Consider the following 20,999-nt stretch of genomic DNA (forward strand, 5'->3'; position numbering starts at 1 on the left):
TGCAGTCCTTTTAGTAATAATGACCAAAGCATGAAACCTATAATCAAATGTGATGTCAATTGCAACTTCTCCAATAGAACCATCTTCTTGTATATAACAGAAACAACTTGTCATCCAGCCTTACTCATTATAAATTTTTTTATTCTCTAAATTTATTTGCTTTTTTCAGTTAAATGTGAGAAGCCAAGATAAGATCCAATCTGCTTTCATCTTTCATGCCTTGAGAACACATATATTGTGTAGAAATACTTTTTTCCAAAATAATTTCTTGTGCCCTTTTTAGAAAATATGCTTTTTTGTTCCTGCTTGCCTACTCAGAGCTCCATCTTCACTTTCATCTTCTGTCATGTTTCTCCTTCTATTTTTAACCAATGACATGGTTTTTCTCTTCACCATCTGTCAATTCTTATTGACTCCACAATATTTTGGTAGCACTGTTAATGTAATAGCCTTCTTTTTCCTGCTTTATTGTTGCCAATCTCTCCTCAATAGGACACATATCCCATTATGGTTTTGGAAGTCTGTTTCAAACCCAGTTTCACAGAACCCAATACTAATCAAGACCTGTTTGCCCATTGCAGGAAGTCTGTTAGGTCATACTGTTATCCAAAAGACCACAAGCCTGAGGAGCAGGGGTGAGTGAGATTTCATCAGTTTAGCAGCAGCAAAGATTAAAGAACAGTGGCTCCTGATCTCTGAGCAGCCCCACATGTGATGGGCATAAATGACAGGAAAGCACTTGCTGCAAACAGGGAAACAATACCAAAAGAAAAGCTTATGCAAAAGGATTATGGGAAAGACCTTTTTCTTTAGGGTTTTGCACCTTTAGTAGAGAGTGCGGATGAGCCTGCAAAAGCTTACCCTGAATTAATGAAAGGAGCAGGTGACTGACCTACATTCACCACAGTGCTGAGTGTTCTAACTTGTCCTACCATAGCCCTTCTTAGGGCTCCCTGTTACAACTGTGAGGTCTAAGGTTTAAGTGCAAACTGCAGAAGGGGCTTCAGCATGACTCTTGTTTCTGGTTTTCCTCCTCATCCTTTTATCTTCTCATTGTCTGTCTGGGAATATAAGGCACTGTAACTGGAATGCATTTGCCCATTGCTCTGTAACCAAAGCCTGCTCAAGCTGGTACTGATTTGGAGCTGATAAGGCTGGCAGAAGCACAGGAGCTGGCTCCTGAGAAAGGGCTTAGGGAATGGGCCAGGCTTGTTCTGCCACTGTCGCTGCACGAGGCAGACAGACTGGCACAGCTGTGAGACAGACAGACAGGGGAAAGAAAGCACCAGGTGGGGCTAACTGGGCACAGTGTCAGTGATGATCTCTCCCAGGCAGAGGACCAGCAATGCAGTGCTGGCACACTGGGCAAATAGCTCAGAAGAACAGTTCAGGTTCCTGCTTGGTTCCATCCTAGAGTGGATTCTTTTCCTTTCCTGGTGTTGAGGCCATGAGAGATGGTGCTGTTTCCAACCCCCAGCTAGGAAGTAAACTTCAAACTGGATGCACGTGCTTTCATCATGCACTAGGCAAGGACATTGCTTTGTCACGAGTGTCACTGACTATAGTTGTACTATAGTAGTACAGTTGTTACATTTCTGGTTTTTAGAGAGTTCACAGGAATTTGGTGGTGTTGGGAAATTTCGGACTTATTTTGATTGTGCATACAGGGGTCAGTTTTGCAGCATATGAGCAGTTAATTAACATCTGGAACAAATCAGACTGAATATTTATGTTGCTGAGCTGATCTGTATGCTCTGCATATGCAGGGTTTCTCTTCATGCAACCAGAGCAGGACAGACATGAAGGAATTTAGGACAACTGTTCAAAAACCTCAGGTTTAGCATAGGCCAAAAGAAAATTAAAGAAAAAAAATAAAGGTTCAAGTTTCAGTTCCCATGCTTCAAGAAGTCTGGGTCAGATTTTACTTGAATAGAAACATTTGGCAAATTCCTTTATTTTTTTTCTGTTAATCCCTTTCTTGCCATGGTTGATGCTAAGAAACCAAAGAAATGAAAGGTAGCCATAGGTGGCATTGTATTTTTTACTTCTGAAGATTTTTCATGATGCATTAATGCTTGAGAAAGACAAAACAAAACACTACTATAGAATGGGTATGCTGAGGAATTAAATATCACAGAAGGGAGAAGTACGAAGCCACAGGTAGGCAGCAGCCTGAAGGGGCAGAGAGTGACAAAAGAGGAACATACGTTGGGCCATCTGCAATTAGAGCAAGAACGTGGCTCAGGTCAAGGGTGTAGGTCTGCAGGTCAGGATATGGCAAACTCCGAGGCTCATTGAGCTCCATCATCTCTTTGCTATCATAAACAAAGGGAATGCCACCTTTCAGCTTGATAACATAATCCAAGTTGTCTGGAGCATCGTCGAGATTATAAGGATCTTCATTTTCTTCTGGGGGTGAATGGAAATCTGAAAATGTAAATTTACATTACAGTTAGAAGAAATAACTTACACAAAAGGCAAAATAATTACAAAAAGAACGTCCTGTTTCTGTAAAGCTTAATTTCTAATAGATCTCAGTATTTTCATTAAAATCACATTCAGTTACTATAAAAGATCTGCCGTTACAACAAAGTTTTTCCTGCCAGGCTTTAGTTGCAGCCCCTCTCTAAAGGGGCCTACCTTAATTCAAATGTTGTATGTTATTAGTGTTCTCTGAACCAAGGCATACAGATTTCATATTATTCTTCATTGATGTGTGTTGGAGTAAGTTTGAAAATGAGTTTGCAGAAGTATTTAAATTAGGATGGTCAAAGAACAGTTGAGATCTTTGAACAATAAAATAATTGTTGTATGTTGACTTCATACCCATCTTCATTATTTTCTTTTCACCTTCTGACTCTCTGTAGCAATTTTGGAAGCTTGTATTTAAGCATAGAATCAGTTGGTTTTGTTGTGTTTTGATTGGAGTTTTTTAGTTTGTGGGGGTTGGTTTGTTTATGTGTGGTTTTCTGTGGTGAGGGTTTGGTTTGAGCTTTTTTAACAAGTTTTTTTTTAATAGAAGCAAGAAGGATAGAAGCCAAAAATTGTACAACACAAACCCAGTTTATCCCTTGGCCTTTTGATCATAAATGAAATCACAACGTGCCAGAAACACAATTGGGATTTGTTCAGTACAGTTTTGTAAAGCCTTTAAAAAGTTATAAAGTTTTTTCCTACTCATCAAGTAATCACACACACACTTCTAGGAGATCTAGCTTATGTGAACACTCAAACATCGTCACTCCTGTTATGAACAATCATCACTTCTTCTACAAGATCTTACTAATGCAACCAGCACCAAGTGTCCTGACTGCATTTATGTCAACTGAACTATATTCTTTGGCTCAGTCTTATCAGAGATTTCTTCTTTTACCTGTTCAGTTAAACCAGATGGAAAAGTAATTACCAGTCCTTTTATTCACCTAGAGCACCTGAATGAATGTTATAAACTGATACCATCCTTATCTCTAATATTCATAACTATTTAGCTCAAACTTGTGCTAATTAAGACATTGTGTAACAAGATTTCATTTTTTGTGTTGTAAGTTTAAAATCTTAACTGTAAGAAAGTTATTAACCTAATAATAGCTTGGAAATATCTCCCTGGCAGCTGTTCCAAAATATCTTCCCTGTCTTGAATATTCAGTATACTGTCCTCTTTACACTCTTCCTGGAAAACAAACACTTGAAAACATATTTAGTCACCCTCTTTCAACCACTAAGCCAGAAATTGATTTAAAATGTCTCTTCAAGGCTGAAAATAAATTGTCAGCAACATGGACACATCTACAGTGGCCCATCTGTACAGACCGAAGGTTGCTCCTCACAGCCTAATCCAGAAATGAGCAGTGCAAACAGTTTAATGCACAAGCAAAGCTTTCAAGACACAACCCACCTAAGAGACAAAAATAATTTGTGACACACATAGTGGGGGAATATTTTCAGCCTAATAAGCCTTGTTGAGAGATCAGTTTATTTACCCAGGCAGAATGCCCAACAAATATGACTCTACAGCTTCCAGTCTTGACCTGGCAAGTGTAGCCTGCCTGTGAAATTCCTGACTCAGGGCTTGCTAACTGGCATGTCTGTATCATGCTTCAATTTATGATGTAGATGAGCTCATCACCACTTTTAGTTCCATATGCCAAGATGAGGAGGAATGACTTCACTTTAAACCACAGCCATACAGCTTTTTCCTGGGGGAGCGCAAGTATGCTACTTAACCTTTGCTTAGGAAGTAAAATAATCAATGAGAATCTAGTCTTGGTTTTTAGGTTTTCAGCTTCAAATTTCTAAATTAGAATCAGGATTTATAATTTAGGCCTGTTAGTGATTCTCCAGTCAATAACAGAATAAATTACAAAGACAGTCAGAAGAGATCATCACAAAAATACAAGTTTCCTTTACTACAGTAGTGCGTGGGTTTAATTCTGCATTTTAAAATAATGTCTAAATTTTTCAGAATGCAATGGGATATTTTAAAAAGGGTATTCACCTGGGTACACCTCATCTTCAACCTTCCATTTCTGATCCCGCATGCTGCACAGGTACTGAGAGGTTGTTCTCGGGAAGCGATGGTAGGCGAGACGTGAGTACTTCTCTCGGATGAGGAGAGCTTTCACCAGGCTCTTGGCAGCTTGTTCATAGTCATCAACTGTAACCTGGAAGGAAAACCTGGATAAACCCTGGAAAAAATAGCAGTTCTAGCATAGAAGTGTGTGGGGCTTGACCATAAGGATCGTGCCCAAGGAGTCAGTAAGCCAGTGACATAAGCAGAAACCAAATACAATATACAAAACACAGACAAATGTTTTTATCCTACCATGTATTACCTATTTTCGAACATCTGATTATGTTTTTATCCAATTTATTTTAAAAAGAGTCTAAAACAACCTGACCTTGACTTCTAGCTGTCTAACAAATCACTGTATTCACAAAGCAATTTGGAGTTTGTTGCAGAGCACCATCATATTGGCATTTTACACTTCATGTACATATATGGGACCTTTTTTACACCCTCTAGATAGAGAAAGTGGGAAAACAATAGTTTCTTACCCCTGCACAGTAGTCCCCACTAATTGAAACTCTCTGGAATTCTGGTACATCATATGGCACTTGGACTGGCACAAAAGCACTTGGAAGAACTGGCGTTGCAGGAGACAGGACAGGATTGGCCGGTGGTGCTTTCCATTCCTGAGGTGGAATTTGTAATGACAAAGACTGGGATCTAATCATCTTGAAACTTTTCTTCCTATGAATTCATGGTATAAAACATAAAATAAGCCATGGTATAAAACACTTAATACACTGGAAAACTGATGACAGCAAAGAGATCACCCCCTAGGAAATTTTACTAATGAAAAATACCACAGAAAAAATGCTGTTTCTTTCATACCACAGAAAAAAACCTGCTCAGGGTTTTTTAGCTTCTCTGCATTGACATTTCACATGAGCTGCACCACACACAATTGCACTTACCCTCTACATGAGTCCAGTATGCCACAATTTATTTACAACCACTCTAAGATGCCCTAAAGTTTTTGTTTCACTTCTCACAACTTCAGTTTCAGCAAGTCACTGTGCAGAAGGAAAAGGTGATCACTGTGCTCACTTTGGTAAGGGTCAATTCTTACAGACTGACAGCATCAAAATTCATGAAGGATCAGACAGAAACGAGTCTGTACATTTGGAATATTGCGTATGGAAATTGTTCTAAGTTATCATGCTGTTACACACACTTCCCATTCTTCCCAAAACTTGCAAGACTGAAAACTCCTCTAGTTGTCAGACAAGACTAGGCAACAAAATTTCACATACAGTCATTCACTTCAACTTGTAAGGAAAGAAGGAGCACCTAGTTATTCCTTAGGCAGTATTTGATGAAACTTGAGCAGAAGGCTGATGTTGGTTATCAGAATGCTATCACAGCATGGCTTTGATACACAAATCCATTCCTCCCTTCAGGTGGAACTCACATAAATTTAAGAATGCTGCTTTTTCTCATCAAAGCTGTAACAGATGTGCACTTCAGATAAACCAGCTAAAAAAGAATGCTGTGTTTTCCAATGAAGTAACTGTAATACCTCAAGTGGAGCTTTGGAATATCTCTGAAGATGGAATTAATTTTCCTTACTCAGTTTAAGTGTACTTAAATGTATTTTAAATACTCATATAATATACAAATAGTGTGTTATAAACTACCTGTGATAACAATTTCTTTTGCACTGTGGAAGTAGTCTCTACTTTTGTAAGTTAGATACCAAAACCTTAAAATGTTAGTAAGAATCACTAACAAAGAAAAAGGAACACTGGAACATTCTCTGAAAGCTGCATATTACTTCTGTGGTATTCTTAAGAATAAGAACATGCAGTGCTAGTACAATTAACACCCAAATTTCATCCTCTAAAGTACTTGTAGCCACCTTGGAAATCAGCATCAGTTTTGAAAGGCAGTGTTTGATCAACTGAGACTGGAAACAGCACAAGCTGTACTTGTGTCACTGTCCCTCCAGTCCTGCAGGACAGGGGATGAACACTTGTTCTGTTCCTACATGTAAACAAAATACCTATAATACCCCTTCCTACAGTTAAACCTGTACAAACCCCGAGTTTGTTTCTGTGGGACAAATTTTCCAAATTAAAAATGAAACACACTAGTTCAGGAGGAAATATATACCAAATATTTGTTTGACTGGAAACATCTGGTTTTCCCTTCTGTGCCTGTTTATGTCTATGAACATGCCAACTGGGAAATCCACTTGCACAATTCCAAACCCAAAGTCTCAGCTTGTATCATCAGTGAGTCATACCTTAATTTAACTAAATTGACTCTTCTCCCTTCTGTTCCAGAAACATGATTCCAAGTGTTGCCCAACTGCCTTTCTGCAGCTAACCAGGTACATGGGTTCAGCTATCACTTTCACATGCTTTCTTGCCTGCCTGCTTTTTGAAGAGTCTGCACACGTCCAACCCATTTGGTGTCAGGCTGCTGCTGAGCTCATGTGACTCCAGAAACAGCCCAGCAGTCCTGTGAAGGCAAGACACTGGAACAGACTGACATCAGGGGAAGGCTGCCTCTCTTACAGAATTAAAAAAAAACAACAAAAACAAACTGACAAACCAAAGCAAGCTTGCCTTCATTACAGCCATGGGTAGACCAAAGGTAGAATGCAATTTTTTTTTGTTTAATCTGCACTTTTATGGCTGACGGTGGTTAGATTTTATCTCTGTGAGTAAAGGAAACTTACAAATAACCTCATTATGACAATACCACTTTTCACCTTATCCCTTGATCTTAAATATATTCTTTGCTTTCATCTATTTTTGCAGAGACTAAAGGAAGTATCATGCCACTGTCATTTTCCCTGTGTTAAAATTTCCTGTTTCTCTTAATGAAACTAGAAAAAGAGGGGGCAGCGTTTCTTTTTCTTACTCTTTTTGCATTAAAGAGTCTCAGGATTTTGTTCATTTCTACCCAGCTATGCTGTTTATTAAATTTGCATGAGCAATATCTGTGCTATTGCTGGGAACACAGCTGAGACAGCCCGACCAATCCAAGCTCCCTGGGGCCCATCCTGATACCTCCTGCACAGGACAGAAGGACACCGCAGGGGTGGCCCTGGTGCCTGCTGCTGACCTTTCTCCTGGAGTAGTAAGAGACAGAATGCAGTTTGCCAGGTATTTCAATACTAACTCAAACTCATCTCAAAAACTATTTTCCACTGAGAAAGCAACTACAGAACAAACCTTTTAGCTGTTTCCACAGACTGCTGTTCTGCCAGCTCCTTCTGCAGCTCCCTCTCCTTGGCCTCCTTCTGCCCAATAGGGCAGTCTTCAGGCACGGTGAAGAGTGACAACGCATCCTTGCTGTCTTCTTCTCGCAGAACTTTGGCAAACACCTTCTCTGCCAGGAGCCGCACGTGCTCATCCACCTCGGAAATGTTCAGCTTGGGAAACTGTCGGGGCATCTCGCCTGATGAGGAGCACAGTTGACAAAGTTAGAGCTACAGGATGAGTGAAGATGTGCGAGAGATTGGGGGTTTTTCCACGGTATGCCTATCAAAATTCAGAGCTTGGAGCAAAATCAGAAGAAAGTAGAACAGTTCTGCAGAATTCAAACTAGCATGCAGTACACAAGAACCACAGAGCAGCTCTACTTTCGGAGCCATGCCAATTTGTGCATCAGGAACCTCGGGGTATAGCCACAAGAATTCCTAAGCAATTTATATAGAGATTTGCCAGGAGATTCCACTTACTTGCACAGTCAGACAGACAATTATTTGTGATACAATGGATATTCAGCTGTCCGTCCTTGCACTGAACCTGGAAATCACATCCACTCAATTGCTTGCCTTCTTCCTTGCTCAGGCAACAAGGCAAGTTAGAAAAGAAGGTTGTAATTTCTACCTCACCCCATCCCTTGCACAAATCAAAGTCACAGAACTGCTGGGAAGTGGAATAGTTGCACAACAGGAACAAAGGTAGTATAGTTAACTCACTTTTTTCCATTTGTAGTAGCTCATATCACATTTTTGAATGCATGTGGGAAGCAGATAGGTCGTGGACTTCCATTTCTACTTGGTACTTAAATATTATTTTCAAAAAGAATATGTTCTATATTTTAAATTTTTAAGTAGCTAGTCTTTAATCACAAAATATTTCTGTTTTATGCTAGCATCATTACTAAAATGCCATCTTTATTGCTTCTTCTGTAGTTTCCCAGCTTTACTTTTATTCCATTTTCATTCAATCCAGAATGTGCATTTTAGCACAAATGGAAGCATTCCAGAGAGGAAAAAACACAGTGCTGATAAGCTACTGACCAGCATTATTTGTTGTGTACTATAAAGCTTTCTGAATGCCTTCAGTATGATGGAGTTTATAACAAATAAGATTAAATTCTTATTACATAAGTTAAAAATAGCTGTGAACATGTCACAGCAAATGGATCCAAGCACTGCCAGAATGTGAAGTCTGGGTCCAAAACTGGCATTTCAGAATCCTTTTTGGTTAGAAAAATGCAAACATATTTTGTGAGATAGCATTCATTTAAATAACGACATACCCTGGAAGTCAGCAAGGAGAGTGGCAGTTGTTTATCTCTCCAGGCACAACTTATCAGGGCCCCCATTACAATTTTTCTGTAGGCATTCTGCAGGTTTCACATGTTGATATGTGATCCTGTTGGTTTCAGCCTGCAAGACTCTAATTAATATCCACCTGTTTCCACAGTTGCTTTGAGAACATTTCTGCTTTTATTCTAAAAGCAAATGTAGTATGAAAAGGTGGCAAGAGTTAAATTGGACCATAACACAGCAATTTAGTGTTCCCCTACATTACTTGGCATTCCTATTTTATAAGAACCCATTCACATCCCAGTAGAAAAGCATCTCTGTTTTTAAAGAGCTGTGGATTTGACTGTGCTCTTTTCTGCACAGGAGAGTATTTGTTTTGCAATTGGTTATTAAGTCTTCATAAAATCGAGTATAACTACATAAGAAATTTTAAAACACATACATGTTTAGCTGAATAATTCAGTGACAACGCACTACCATGTCTTAGTAGCATCCAAACTCAAGTTTGGTTTCGCAATGTCAACCCCCAAGGAAGTCATGGGAGCCTGTCCCCTGACCTCAATGAGCACAGCTGTCAGCAGCAGAGCCTGCCACACATGCAGCTGTCAGCAGCAAGAGCCTTTTGGGCCACTTCAGCCAGGGAAAAACTCCCTTTATACTTACTCAACTACAGTAAGAGTGCTAACAATACTTGTACAATGTGAAATAAAAATGTTTTTTCTGCTGATCAGAAAATGCTGAACATTTTCCTAGTTTAAATGAACTTTTTCCTAGAGAATTGTGATCAGAAACATAAATGCAGCAAGAAACACGCTGCATGAGAAACTATGCTGTGTTTTAAAGCCTTACAATAAGATAGTGAAGAGACAGAAAATACAGATGTAGGTACAATCCTTTACTGACACCAAAGATTTTTTTCTTTCTTACAGAAACCAAGCTCACCGTCTCCACTCAAGCATGAGATGCTAAGGCACAGAATAGTTTGAAATGTACATTCACCCACATCACTGCTAGCTCATGGCACCGAAAGGAGCCGAATAAACCTAAAACAGTCATGGGGCACCTCACGCAATACTCGTGTGCGCTGTGCCATCCTGAACTGGAAGAGGTTTTGTATCCAGTATCCTTCTATTAAATGCTGCCCTTTGCCCAAGGTGAGCAACAACTGCACATTTTAATGGGATGGGGAAGGGTATGAATGCCACCCAGTAAATGCTCTTTTCCTAAATAGCTTGATGTAATAGAAAGGTTGGTTGCTCTTTAGGTCTGTACCTTTGCAGAAGAAAAGAAAACTATTTCTCTTGAAACATGCTGCACTAAAAATTAAAAAAAAAAACCAAAAAAAAAAAAAAAAACCAAAAAGAATCCCAGATGGAATGATTCCTTAAAAAGCAATTATCGATCAGGCATTTAACGGCCTTGAATCTATACCAAGCACATGCCGTGAAAGCCAGAGCCACCTCCGAGCCCCGCGGATGCCCAGCGGGCAGCGCCGCATCCCGGCGCGAGCAGGCGGGGCCGGGCCGCGGCCGCCGCAGGAGCCCCGCGCGGCTCCGGCCCAAGGTCACCGCCAGCGCCGCGGGCCAGCCCGGCGCGGCACTTACCGAGCGCCCCGGGGAGAGCCATGCTGGGGCAGGGCCGGGCCGCCACCGGCCGGAGAGACGCTGCCCGGAGCCGCCGGCGGAGGAGGAGGCGGCGGCGGGGGGAGGAGCCGCTCCCGCCAGCTGCTGCCGCCGCTCCCCGCTGCCGCATCCACCCGCCGGCTGCCCGGTACCGCAGTGCCGCGCCGCCCGAGCCGGCCCTTTATGGCCCGCGGGCGGAGGAACCCGCTCGCCGCGCCCCCGGCCCCGCCGGGCCATAAAGGCTGGCCCCGGGGCGGCCGCATCGCGGCGGGCGGGGGGGCTGCGCTGCGCTGCCCGTACCTCTGTGAGGGCCGGCGCTGTCGCTCCGGGCGCCGGCTGCACCTGTGGCGGGGCACGGGCGGTGCCTCCCCCGCGGGGCCGCGGCCTCAGCGCAGCCGGAGCAGCGGGGAAAGTCTGGCCCCTTCCCCTTCCCCTTCCCCTTCCCCTTCGGCGGCTTGAAGGCAGAAGTCGCGCTGTCACATGGCTCCCGGCCGGCGCGGCAGGCAGGGACCGAGGGGCGGGAGCCCAGCCCCCAGCCCCACCTGGATTCGCCTCAGCTGTGCCGCCTTCCCGAGCGCCTGGTTCAAAACTCCTTGAAAAGTGCTTTAACGTAGAAAACTTGGGTTCGAGACCAGAAAGTCGTGGAGTCAGTGCAGAATGACAGCCGGTAAGTGTGCTGGCGATGTGTCCCAATAAGAAGTGTTTTCAACAGCGTCTGCCCTTCAATGTAGCAACGCGGGCCAGGTGCTCGTCTATATTAAAACATAAACAAACAAAACCCCAAGAAATTTTCCGGGTAGATAGGCCAAGGCAAATAACTGAAGCTCAAACCCAGTGTGACTCAGCAGGAAAGAGGATATTAAGGTGTAAAATAATTTGACCTTATGTTGAGAGATTCTGGGCCCTGAAGCTGAAAGTTCTAGGGACATTTTTTTCTGAGTTTGGGTTACACTACTTGGAGACTAACCTGAAGATATTTAGATATAAAAGTATCTTTAGGATGCAGGGAAGCACTGGGAATGCAGTGACTGAAGGTAGTTGGTGTAAAACGATGAGCCGAGTTAAAGGTAGATGTCCCAAAGCATGAGGCATCAGGTAGTTCTGTGTCCCCCCAGCTTGGGAGGCATAGAAATGCTCCATGTGTAAACCTCAGGGGATTTTGGCTTTGGAAACTCCCTTACTTCACATAGCTAGTAAAGAAATGAAGTGAAAAGAAAGGAGTTTTACATCCCAAGTCCTAGTTGCAAAGAAGAGTGGATATTTTGACCTTTAGGCAAGTGCAACACATTCACCCACGTGTGGTCATAAAAAAGGCAAAGAATTATGGCCACAGCTGTTGTATGAGACACATAGCAATCCAAAGCCTTCAAGAATGAGTCAGCCTTAATAAAAAAAATATTTAGAAACAATATTAATACTACAAAAGTAGGCCTTTTTTCTCAGCCTGGAAAAAGGACTTATGCTGCGTGTACGTGCTTTTCCCACAGTAATTCTGAATGTCTTCATCAGCTGCTGCTGGCAACACCCTGACAAAATATGTGTCACCCAGAAAACCACATACTGTAAGTGTCTGTACCTGTGACTCACAGCTGGCCTGCCCATTTGAGATGTGAGTAAAGCACACCTGTTGCTGCTGGCCATTCAATTCCTGATCTGTTAGTTCTGCTGCCTTCCTTTCTCCCAGCCACCTGCCTGAACTTGCTCGAACTTGCCTGCTATCAGGGCAGTTTGTCTGGAAGTTTAAGCTTGGTGTCCATCAAATTATTATTGTGCCCTGCCTGCTGGATTCAGGTGTCCCACGGCCCTTTGGTTTTCTGTCCTCAGCTTGGCACATCAGTCTTGCCTCTGCACTTGATTTAATCTCTTCTGTGGGATGCAAGGGCTTGGCAGAGTTCCCTCTCGTGCTGACTTGGTGCCAGCCGCAGTGAAAGGATAACGGTTTGGAAGATAACTGTTTCTCAGCTCTCTTACACACAAACGGGCAGTTCCACGTGCCCCCGGTGAAGAGAGAGAACGTTGCAGTGTGAGCTCACGTGTTAGCAAAGCCAGAGGATTCACACAGAAAGGAGACCTTAAAATGCATTAGCAAAGAATAGGCTTCTGTGAGCGCTGAAGTACAAATTCCTAAGTGTGTAGGACACAGGGCACTTGTTGTAGGTGACCATGAGTATTTAAATGAGTTTTTCTTTTGTAACAAATTGGAAAACTTCAAAAGCAAACTGTGATCACAGCTAAGTAAATGCATCTACGGTAATTGAGGCATTAAGAAAATACTATTGCGAGATCTGTAATAAGGGCAGGGTGGATTGTAAGGGTAGGGTAATACTAACAAATCAACAAGTAAATACTTTAAGTCCTCTCACATTTTGCAGAAGCAATTACATTTGACTGGTGGGTCTAGTTTCCTGTCGTGTCTCTGCTCTCCTAATGAACAGTTCCCATGCATCCTTGGGGAATGGCAGTAACATTGAGCTGACAGTGAAATAAAGTATTTTCTGCACAGATCTTCTTATTCTCTTCCATTGGCACCTACAAAACATAAAGCACTAAACCTTAGAACACCTCAGTGATGCCAGTCAGCACCTTGTCTGCCCCATCAGGAGCCTGTCTGCCAGCCCTGTTTGTAGGTAGGTTGTACTTTTACACACCACATGCTGAAAGCAGTTCAAGTGCCTCCAGAGTTATTTTAAATGTTGGGATTCCCACTGTAAAATGTCAGTACTTTCTGAAGCCACCTGGGTGTTGGTTCACTTCTGTTATGCAGCAAGCACTGGTTCTCTCAGGTAAATTTTACACTCTGTAAAAATGTATTTATTTCAATCTTTTTAATGTTGCTATTATAATTATCCACTTTGTTTTACCAAGTTACAGCTGATCACATTTATTTATATATATATTTTTTTTTAAATGTGTATTTCTATTATGTCTTCAACTTGCTTTTAGTCCTACTTTAGGGACTACTCTTTTGGTGACAGTAATACACTCATGATTATTTCAGTGCACATGGTATTTTCTCTTTTGCAGTCTGTCTATTTTAACAAGAGGAAATGCAGTAAAAGTTTTAAATGTCAACATTTACAGAGGAATGGAACAAAATAATAAACCTCCCCTAAATTTACATCTGTATTATTAACAATTATTTTTAGAAACAGACAGATCTTGTCTGGGAGATGATTACTGCTGGAATGCATATTCATCAAAATGGTCTCTCATTTTGACTTGTAATTGTTTCAGCTGTTGTAGGAGACTGCTTTCATTTGAGCAGTGCCTTAAAAGCTGAAGGAGTTTGAATTCATTTTGTAAATAGATTCATACAACTGTCTGTGGTATTGATAACAACAAAACAACTAATGGATCAAATGAAATATTTCAATCTATAATGGACCCATTAGTGGCACCCAAGTGATATCAGGTCTAGTACTTGCTTTTCTGATCTTCAATCAGTTCAGTTAATGATATGCTTGGCACACATGCATTTACTTACGGAAGACTCACTGATATTCCAACAGAAAAAAAACTCCTCACAGTTAAATGAAATTATCTCCAAAAGCTAGAGGGGAGTTTTTTGCCAAATGTGCAACGCAGTTGAATCGTGTTATCAAATACTCTTCACTGTAAAGGAAGAATGATTCCTTTTTTAAACCAAATAATATAGAAAACTGTAATCATTCATAAACAGAGAAAATTTCTCCACTGAATGATGGAATGATACCAATCATATCTGTCAGTTTTATAAAGTCAACAAATCAAAAAGCATCGTATTTCTTATCCACTGCTTTTCAAAAAGCCTGCAGAAATTGATTTGGCATATGAGTATTCAGTCCTGTAATGGAATTAGAGCAGCTAAGAACTCTTGGTACAGATTATTTAGTCTTTCTCAGTATTAAGTTAAGGAGGAATTTGTAAATCTAGAAGTTTGGCTCCTACTTTAAATAAAACCAACAAATTTCCTATGTTTTGGAGATTGTTCAAGGCCATTCCAGAAAGTGGGTTGTGAGATGAGAACTAAGAGGAGAAACTTTGATTAGACCAAGCTTTTCCATAAACTCCATCTTGAGTAGTTGGAATGTGTACATACAAGATACTACTAGGCTTATATAAAATGCAAAATGTTTTTATAATGATTTGTACTGACATTAGAACTGAGATTTCTAGGTGTGGAATCCAGTTCCTGGGGGGTTTTCAGCCAGGTGACATTCTCTCTTCTGAAAGGATACCTGCGAGTAGGGTTGTCCTGTAGTATATTATTATAAGATAAAACACACAGAGTATGCAAATATAAACCAGTTTGTTTCAAACCAGAAATGGAAGTGAGAAATGCAGAAATTGCAAAAGGATGTGACTGTTCAGCCACTGCTTTAAAAATAAATTGGGAAAGTACATGTACAGTCCTAATAATTAGAGTCTGAAGCAACATAAAAGAAGTTTTCTGTGAGTTTATAAATAGAAGGCACTGTAATACTTTGTTGCACAAGAAAGGTTTACAAGCAGGTTGGGACACTGGTGTGTTTGGAATTGTAAGTCATCATGTGGATGTTTGGAAAGATTTCTTTCCAGCCACTTGGCAAATTCTTAGCTGGCATCTGCTAACTGCCTCTGGCACAACAGCCATGTAAAATGGTGCTTTAAAACCAGTTTGTCTCAAACCTGCTTAGCTTGGACTTTTCAAGTAGTTACCCCAGATGAAGACTGCCTTTCTCTGACTTTATACATAATTTGTCTGAAATTCTGGAGTTGTTCAAATAAGGAGAGAGCTGAATGCATCAGACAAACCTGTATGTGTAGCTGAGTGACCTTAAATCTGATTTATAAAACAGAATTTTCTGAAAGTTACATTTCAAATCCGTTATGTGCAATGTGGTAGAAATAGTTTTTAAGCACAACTCTAATGTACAATGCCTTTTTACTCAACTTTGTTTTAAGAGGAGTTTTATTTGCTCAGAATGAACATAAAATAAAATATTCAGCAAGCAACAGTCTAATAAATTAAACACTACCAGTGCATGATAAATAATAAATCAGTGTAATTACAGGTCACAGAGGAGAACTCTGTGGTCTGTTTTGGAGACCCCTAAAATACAAATATTCTAAATTAGGTGTTTTCTGCAAAAACCAGTACTGAAATCTAACATGTATGTTTAGAATTAATTTATATTGTTATGTTTGCAGGGAAATGCAAATAGTTAAGTGCTACTCAGTTCTGCATTTGTATTATTATTGGCCATTAAGTTTTCTGTAATCATTAGTGATAAGGGTTTGCATCTGGGTTCTTTGGCCCTCACACTGGACGTTTCCTTCCCAAGGAACAGGTATCTGTGGGATGCAGATGGAGCACATAACTGCCCAGCTGGGAAAATGCAAGGTAGGTTTAAACATGACTTTACACAAAGGTCACATATCCTTAAATAAACCCTGGTCTAGGTGTTGTTGAACTATTATCCTTAAATAAACTCCAGGCTAGGTGTTGCTGAACTGTAGCTTTCCCTGTCCCCAAAGTATCCCCCATCTTCTCTTTGTTTTGCAAGTGTATTTTCCAAGTGTCAGTGAAACTCTGCAACCTCCAACCAGAGTTCATTTGTACGTGGGGATTCCTGGTGATCATTTATGGCCCAAAGAAACTTCCTCTGTGTTCCTTGCCCAGTGCTAAGCAAGCAGAGCTGGCAAGAAAGCAAACAGAGAATTTTCTAATCCTCCTGTAGAAACTTAAACTTTCACTGGGAGTGGGGATTGTTTTATTATTTTATCCAACCTGCCTGTGTAAAATCGCCGTGGCCAGGCCTGTGTTGTCTTCGTGTTTCCAGTGTTTGGATGGTCAGATGTTGGAATGGGCTGCCCTGGGAGGTGGTGGGATCACCGTCCCTGGAGGTGTTCCAGGTGTGTCTGGGTCTGGGGGATGTGGCTGTGTGGCTTAGGGGTTCCAGGGGCACTGCTGGCATCATGGGGGACTGGATGATCCTGAAGGTCTCTTCCAAACTTGATGCTTCCATGATTCTATATGAAAAACTACGTCAAAACCTCCTGTCCTCTTTCCATAAAGCCCACCTAAACTATCGCTATGGGAATCTGCAGTTTGTGAGATTTCCCATCTTTTTTATTTCTTTTCCTCCAGGCAGAAGCAGCGCATTTCCTTTGTGGTGGGGCGGGCAGTGCCGGGCGCTGCGCTGCGCTCCGCTCCTCTCCGCCGGTGCGGCTCTCCCCGCTCCGGGGCCGGGGCCGGGGTTATGTAAAGAGCCGAGTTACGCAAGGAATGCAGATTTTCCCTTACGTAACCGCTCGCCCCTGCCGGAGCCTTCCCTGTTCGTGCCGGCGCTGCCCATACATTAAGGGAGGGAAAGGCGGTGCTCGCGGGGTTGGAGCATCCCTGGCTCCATCCACACTGACCTCTTCGCTGCGGTGGCTCTTTCCACTCGCGTTTCGTGAAAGTCCCGCCTCTTCCTTAACCTGCGGGACATTTCCTTCCATTAAAATAAACAGCATACATACCTAAGTCGTATTTGTGCCCTTTTCTGGGTCTAGGAAAGACTTTATTAATTCCCAGTTATTGCACAGAGTGAAGTTAATCCAATGTGGACAAGTGAAGTTACAAAGTTCTGTGTACCTGGAGCTCTATGTTTCAGCTGCTGCCACAATTAAGGACCTGATTCCAATGCCTGTGTCCAAAACCAGATTTCCAAGTCACTTCAGTGCCAATAGGGCCAGAAAAAAAAAGAGCCCAGTAGCTCAAAACTCTCTTTAGCAGATGTTAGGGAAGATTGCAGAGATGGTGGGGCCTGTTGCTGTTTGCTTGTCCCCTCATGTGCAGGCAGAGCATCATCAGGTGGTGCACACTTGGGATGCTTTCATGGAGCAGTAGATGCTGTCAGGGCTTCTGTGCTTGTTGCCTCACTCAACTCCCTCTATACTGATTTCTGATCCTGCAACTTTACATGCCTTTCCTTTCAGATTTAGTGACCCTGATAAGTTGGGGTAGGTGGTTTGCTCAGGGCTTTTTTTGTTGGTTGGTTTTATGTTTGTTTCAGGGTTTTTTCCGCTTTTCCTTGGCCTTGTTTCTCCACGGAAAGGCCTTGAATTCCATGGACACCTTGAAGGATTGATGTAAAAGGAGTGCTCTGCTCGGGGCTTTGTTCAGGTTCTCTACTTGGACATTTTTGACCATACACCTTCATACCCCTTTCCTTTTTCACGTGTTTCTAAAGCCCAGGATCTGTGGGGAGGGTCGCTATATGTAATAAACTCTTTGCTGGATCACGTAGTGGAAAAGAAGGGATTTCCACTGGGAGCAGCTCCAGCAGGGACACATCTCTTGGAGTGTCAGGTAGCAATAGAGGCTGGGGGATTTGGCAGAAGGTGTGGATTGGAAGGTGACCTGCTGGATTAGTCAGTGTTTGAGTGGCTTATTCCTGTCATCTCCTGTACAATGAGCTGATAGTAGGGAAACAGCCAGTCTTCTCAAATCTAGACTAAAGTGGAAGAAAAGAAGAGGTGTTGAACTCAATGCCTGCCTTCCCTAATATTTAATTTCTGAGTTTCAACAACCTTTTGTTTAAAAAACAGAAATATCAGAAGAGTTTAGAACTTAAATGAGTAGATAATTAGAAAATGAACCATCATGTTGGCGTTTCTTCAACTTTGTTTTTTCAGATCAATTTAGTTTTTCTTCAAAGCTCATATGAATGAAGTATAAATTGTAAACTTACATGTGCTACCCCAAAACAATGAGGAAAGGTGAATTTGCTGTATGCAAACATTCATTTAGTAATCTGGTACTGAAACTGGATATTTGCTAAAAGAGCAAGAGTAAACTTCACCATCCCTCAAGACAACTTTTCAGCATTTTGCAGTGCAGCAGGAAGGAATGGGTGCTTCCATGACTTTTCCTTTTGCCAGTGTGACACAGATAGGTGCAAAAGGTTGGAAGAGCATGTCAACAGCTTAAAACCACTTTTGCCAACTTTCACTGTGCAAGGGGCCAGAACCCTTTGTTTTCCATCCTTCGGCACCTGCAGGCATCCTGTGGATAAAATTAACTGTGAAAATTCAGTATAATACAGGGGAGAAACTGAAAGCCTTTTTGCCCCTTGCACTGGCTGTCTGTTCCACGTTGCTCAAAGGATGAAGACAATTATTTTTTTCTTTTTACTTTTCTTTTTTTTCAGTAGTCTCTATGACTGTCAATGGAACACACTCTGAATGGTATTTGCTTTTCAAAACTCTGTGCAAGCTTGGGAAGTGCTGCATTTAAAAAGCCAATGGAGCCATCTAGTGTTTAAAAATTACAGTTCCATGGTGTTTGGACTTGTGTGTGCAAGATAACAGGTACAATCTTCAAGGTCAGAGAGGGAAAACAACTCATAATGTTTCATATTAATCCCTGACAGCCCTTGATTCTTACCAAATGAACAGTTAGGGGTGCCAGAATTGACACTGTTAAATTGCATGTGGTGATTTCCATTACTTCACTAGAGACACCCAAGTCTAGACAAAAAGGTTTTCTTATATTTATGCTCAGCCACTTTCATATATCATCATTTTCAGTAATATGTTTTCATTTCTGCTTGGCATTTAGACCCTTCCAATACCTGTGCTGCTCCCTTGCCTGCTCTTTCAGGGCATACACACAAGACACATTCACACAGCTCACAATTTACATTGATTTTTTTCCTTGTAATTTCTTGTGCTGAGCTCAGATATGATTGCTCAACATTTGTCATCCACAGTCCTTTCCCCTATTACATAGTCACATGGTCATTTTCTGCATTTATGGATAACTTCTAGAGACAAGGACAATTTTTTAAAATAATTGGGATGACTTTATTCTTCTAATGTAACCTCGGAAGGTGATTGCAGATCAACTACTCAACAAAAAGGCAAAAGAGAATTTTGCTGCCCTGTGGAGAAAAAACTGGGGTCAAAGCAGAGACTGAGCCAACTTATCAGCTTCTACTGGTGTGGCAGATGTAGGACAGAGGACGGGAGGTGTCACACCAGGAAGAACCACTGATGTTTCTGAGACAAGCCACCTCTTCCTGGGTCCATGACAGAAGTCAGTGTCCCTTAATAATTTTTCTTTTTTTTTCTTTCTTTTTCTTTTTTCTTCTTTTTTTCCTGTCCAAGTCTAGTCTAATCCTACAGATTTGGTAGACATAATGCAGCGATTAATTTAAATCCTAATGTCCATTTAGCAATCTAAAATATGTATAATTCAAAGGTAGGGCAGACTTTGGACATGGGAGCTGACCTGACCTAGCTTTGGATGTTTGAAAGATAGTGGCTAAATTTAAGCTGGTGTTCTAAGATTCTTTATAGTCCATAAGAGGAAGCAAGAAAAGGGTTTATTTTGATCTCCTCATAGGTGCCTAAGAATGCTGGAGCCAATCCCACATGGCCAGCAGTAACTACTGAAAATCAGCTGCTTACCAGGAATCTCAGAGTGAGTCAGAGTTATCGTAGTTCTTTTGGAAGCCACTTCTGGATGGCCATCTTAGACAGGAGAGGCAAGATTCTAAGAATCACTTAACACATGGATTCCTTCTAGTAGTTGCCCAGTGTGGTCAGGAAAGGAATCTGAGTCTTGTGCTTTATAAACCTGTTTTGGTTATTATTGGTGGTTCTTCTGCCCACTATACATTTTAAGTTTTTAAAAACAGAGTTTCTTCACCGATATTTTTGCCAAAAGTCAAAATAAAGGCCCTGATAATACCACAGTGCACTACTGCTCTATTGTATTTACTGAATCCATTCAAAGGGACTATCATATTATCGCTGTGACCTCAAAAAAATGTTAGTCTTGTTTAATCATTAGAACAAAGAGCTGGAGGCCAAAAAGTTTGTAATATCACAATTAGGGGCAGAGGAGAGCCAACAGTGTGGTTTATAGAAAGGAGACCAGAAAAGACCTGTCTGAGTCAGTGGAGTGTTTCCATTTTCCCCAGCTGATGTAGTGCACAAACCCATGATATATCCAGTTTCTCCAGACTTTCAGTTCACATTAAAGCAGGTCTTGTGCCAAGCTGTCCTGTTTACAAAGCTTCTGTCTACACAAGGAAATCAACTGATAGAGCTCTCATGGCATAAAGTGAGCTTTTCTAAAAGCTGTAACTAGTTATTTAAGAGCAACTATTGTGGAATAGCTTATGCTACAGTGGTTACACCCATCACCTTCCCTGGAGAGAAGAAAATCCATTACAATATTCTAAACATGAACTCACTGTACACTTTTGCAGCATTTTCTTCAGAACTCTACAAATAGGCAACTTGAAATAACATTCTGAATGACACTAGTTACCTTTGAACAGTTAACTCT

The 20,999-nt window shown here is 41.4% G+C and overlaps 2 protein-coding genes and 1 long non-coding RNA gene across 6 annotated transcripts in view; 2 read left to right on the top strand and 1 right to left on the bottom strand.

Annotated features, from left to right (window-relative positions):
* RNF141 (ring finger protein 141) overlaps positions 1-1,837 on the top strand; it is a 37,741-nt gene extending 35,904 nt beyond the window's left edge. Inside the window, exon 7 of the mRNA XM_068194614.1 lies at positions 582-1,837. The gene's annotated coding sequence lies outside the window, so the exon portion shown is untranslated. The remainder of the gene's footprint in view (positions 1-581) is intronic.
* The window catches only part of AMPD3 (adenosine monophosphate deaminase 3), a 32,049-nt gene extending 20,933 nt beyond the window's left edge, over positions 1-11,116 (bottom strand). The window contains exons 1-5 of one of the 3 annotated variants that reach the window (XM_068194606.1): positions 10,997-11,116; positions 7,747-7,972; positions 5,056-5,251; positions 4,496-4,661; positions 2,208-2,427 (exon numbers count right to left, since the gene is read on the bottom strand). In XM_068194606.1, the coding sequence (XP_068050707.1) occupies positions 2,208-2,427; positions 4,496-4,661; positions 5,056-5,251; positions 7,747-7,967 (803 nt within the window). In that variant the 5' untranslated portion in view covers positions 7,968-7,972; positions 10,997-11,116. Of the gene's footprint in view, positions 1-2,207; positions 2,428-4,495; positions 4,662-5,055; positions 5,252-7,746; positions 7,973-10,678; positions 10,909-10,996 lie in introns of those variants that run through there. The other 2 variants (XM_068194605.1, XR_011000328.1) reach the window with 2 other exon arrangements.
* Positions 11,117-11,241: 125 nt separating this feature from the next.
* The window catches only part of LOC137476385 (uncharacterized), a 35,946-nt gene continuing 26,188 nt past the window's right edge, over positions 11,242-20,999 (top strand). For both annotated transcript variants that reach the window (XR_011000335.1, XR_011000336.1), the window contains exons 1-3: positions 11,242-11,363; positions 12,184-12,305; positions 13,200-13,323. This is a non-coding gene — a long non-coding RNA (uncharacterized lncRNA). The remainder of the gene's footprint in view (positions 11,364-12,183; positions 12,306-13,199; positions 13,324-20,999) is intronic.

The sequence above is a fragment of the Anomalospiza imberbis genome, chromosome 6 (assembly GCF_031753505.1).
Source record: "Anomalospiza imberbis isolate Cuckoo-Finch-1a 21T00152 chromosome 6, ASM3175350v1, whole genome shotgun sequence".
NCBI classification, from domain to species: domain Eukaryota; kingdom Metazoa; phylum Chordata; class Aves; order Passeriformes; family Viduidae; genus Anomalospiza; species Anomalospiza imberbis.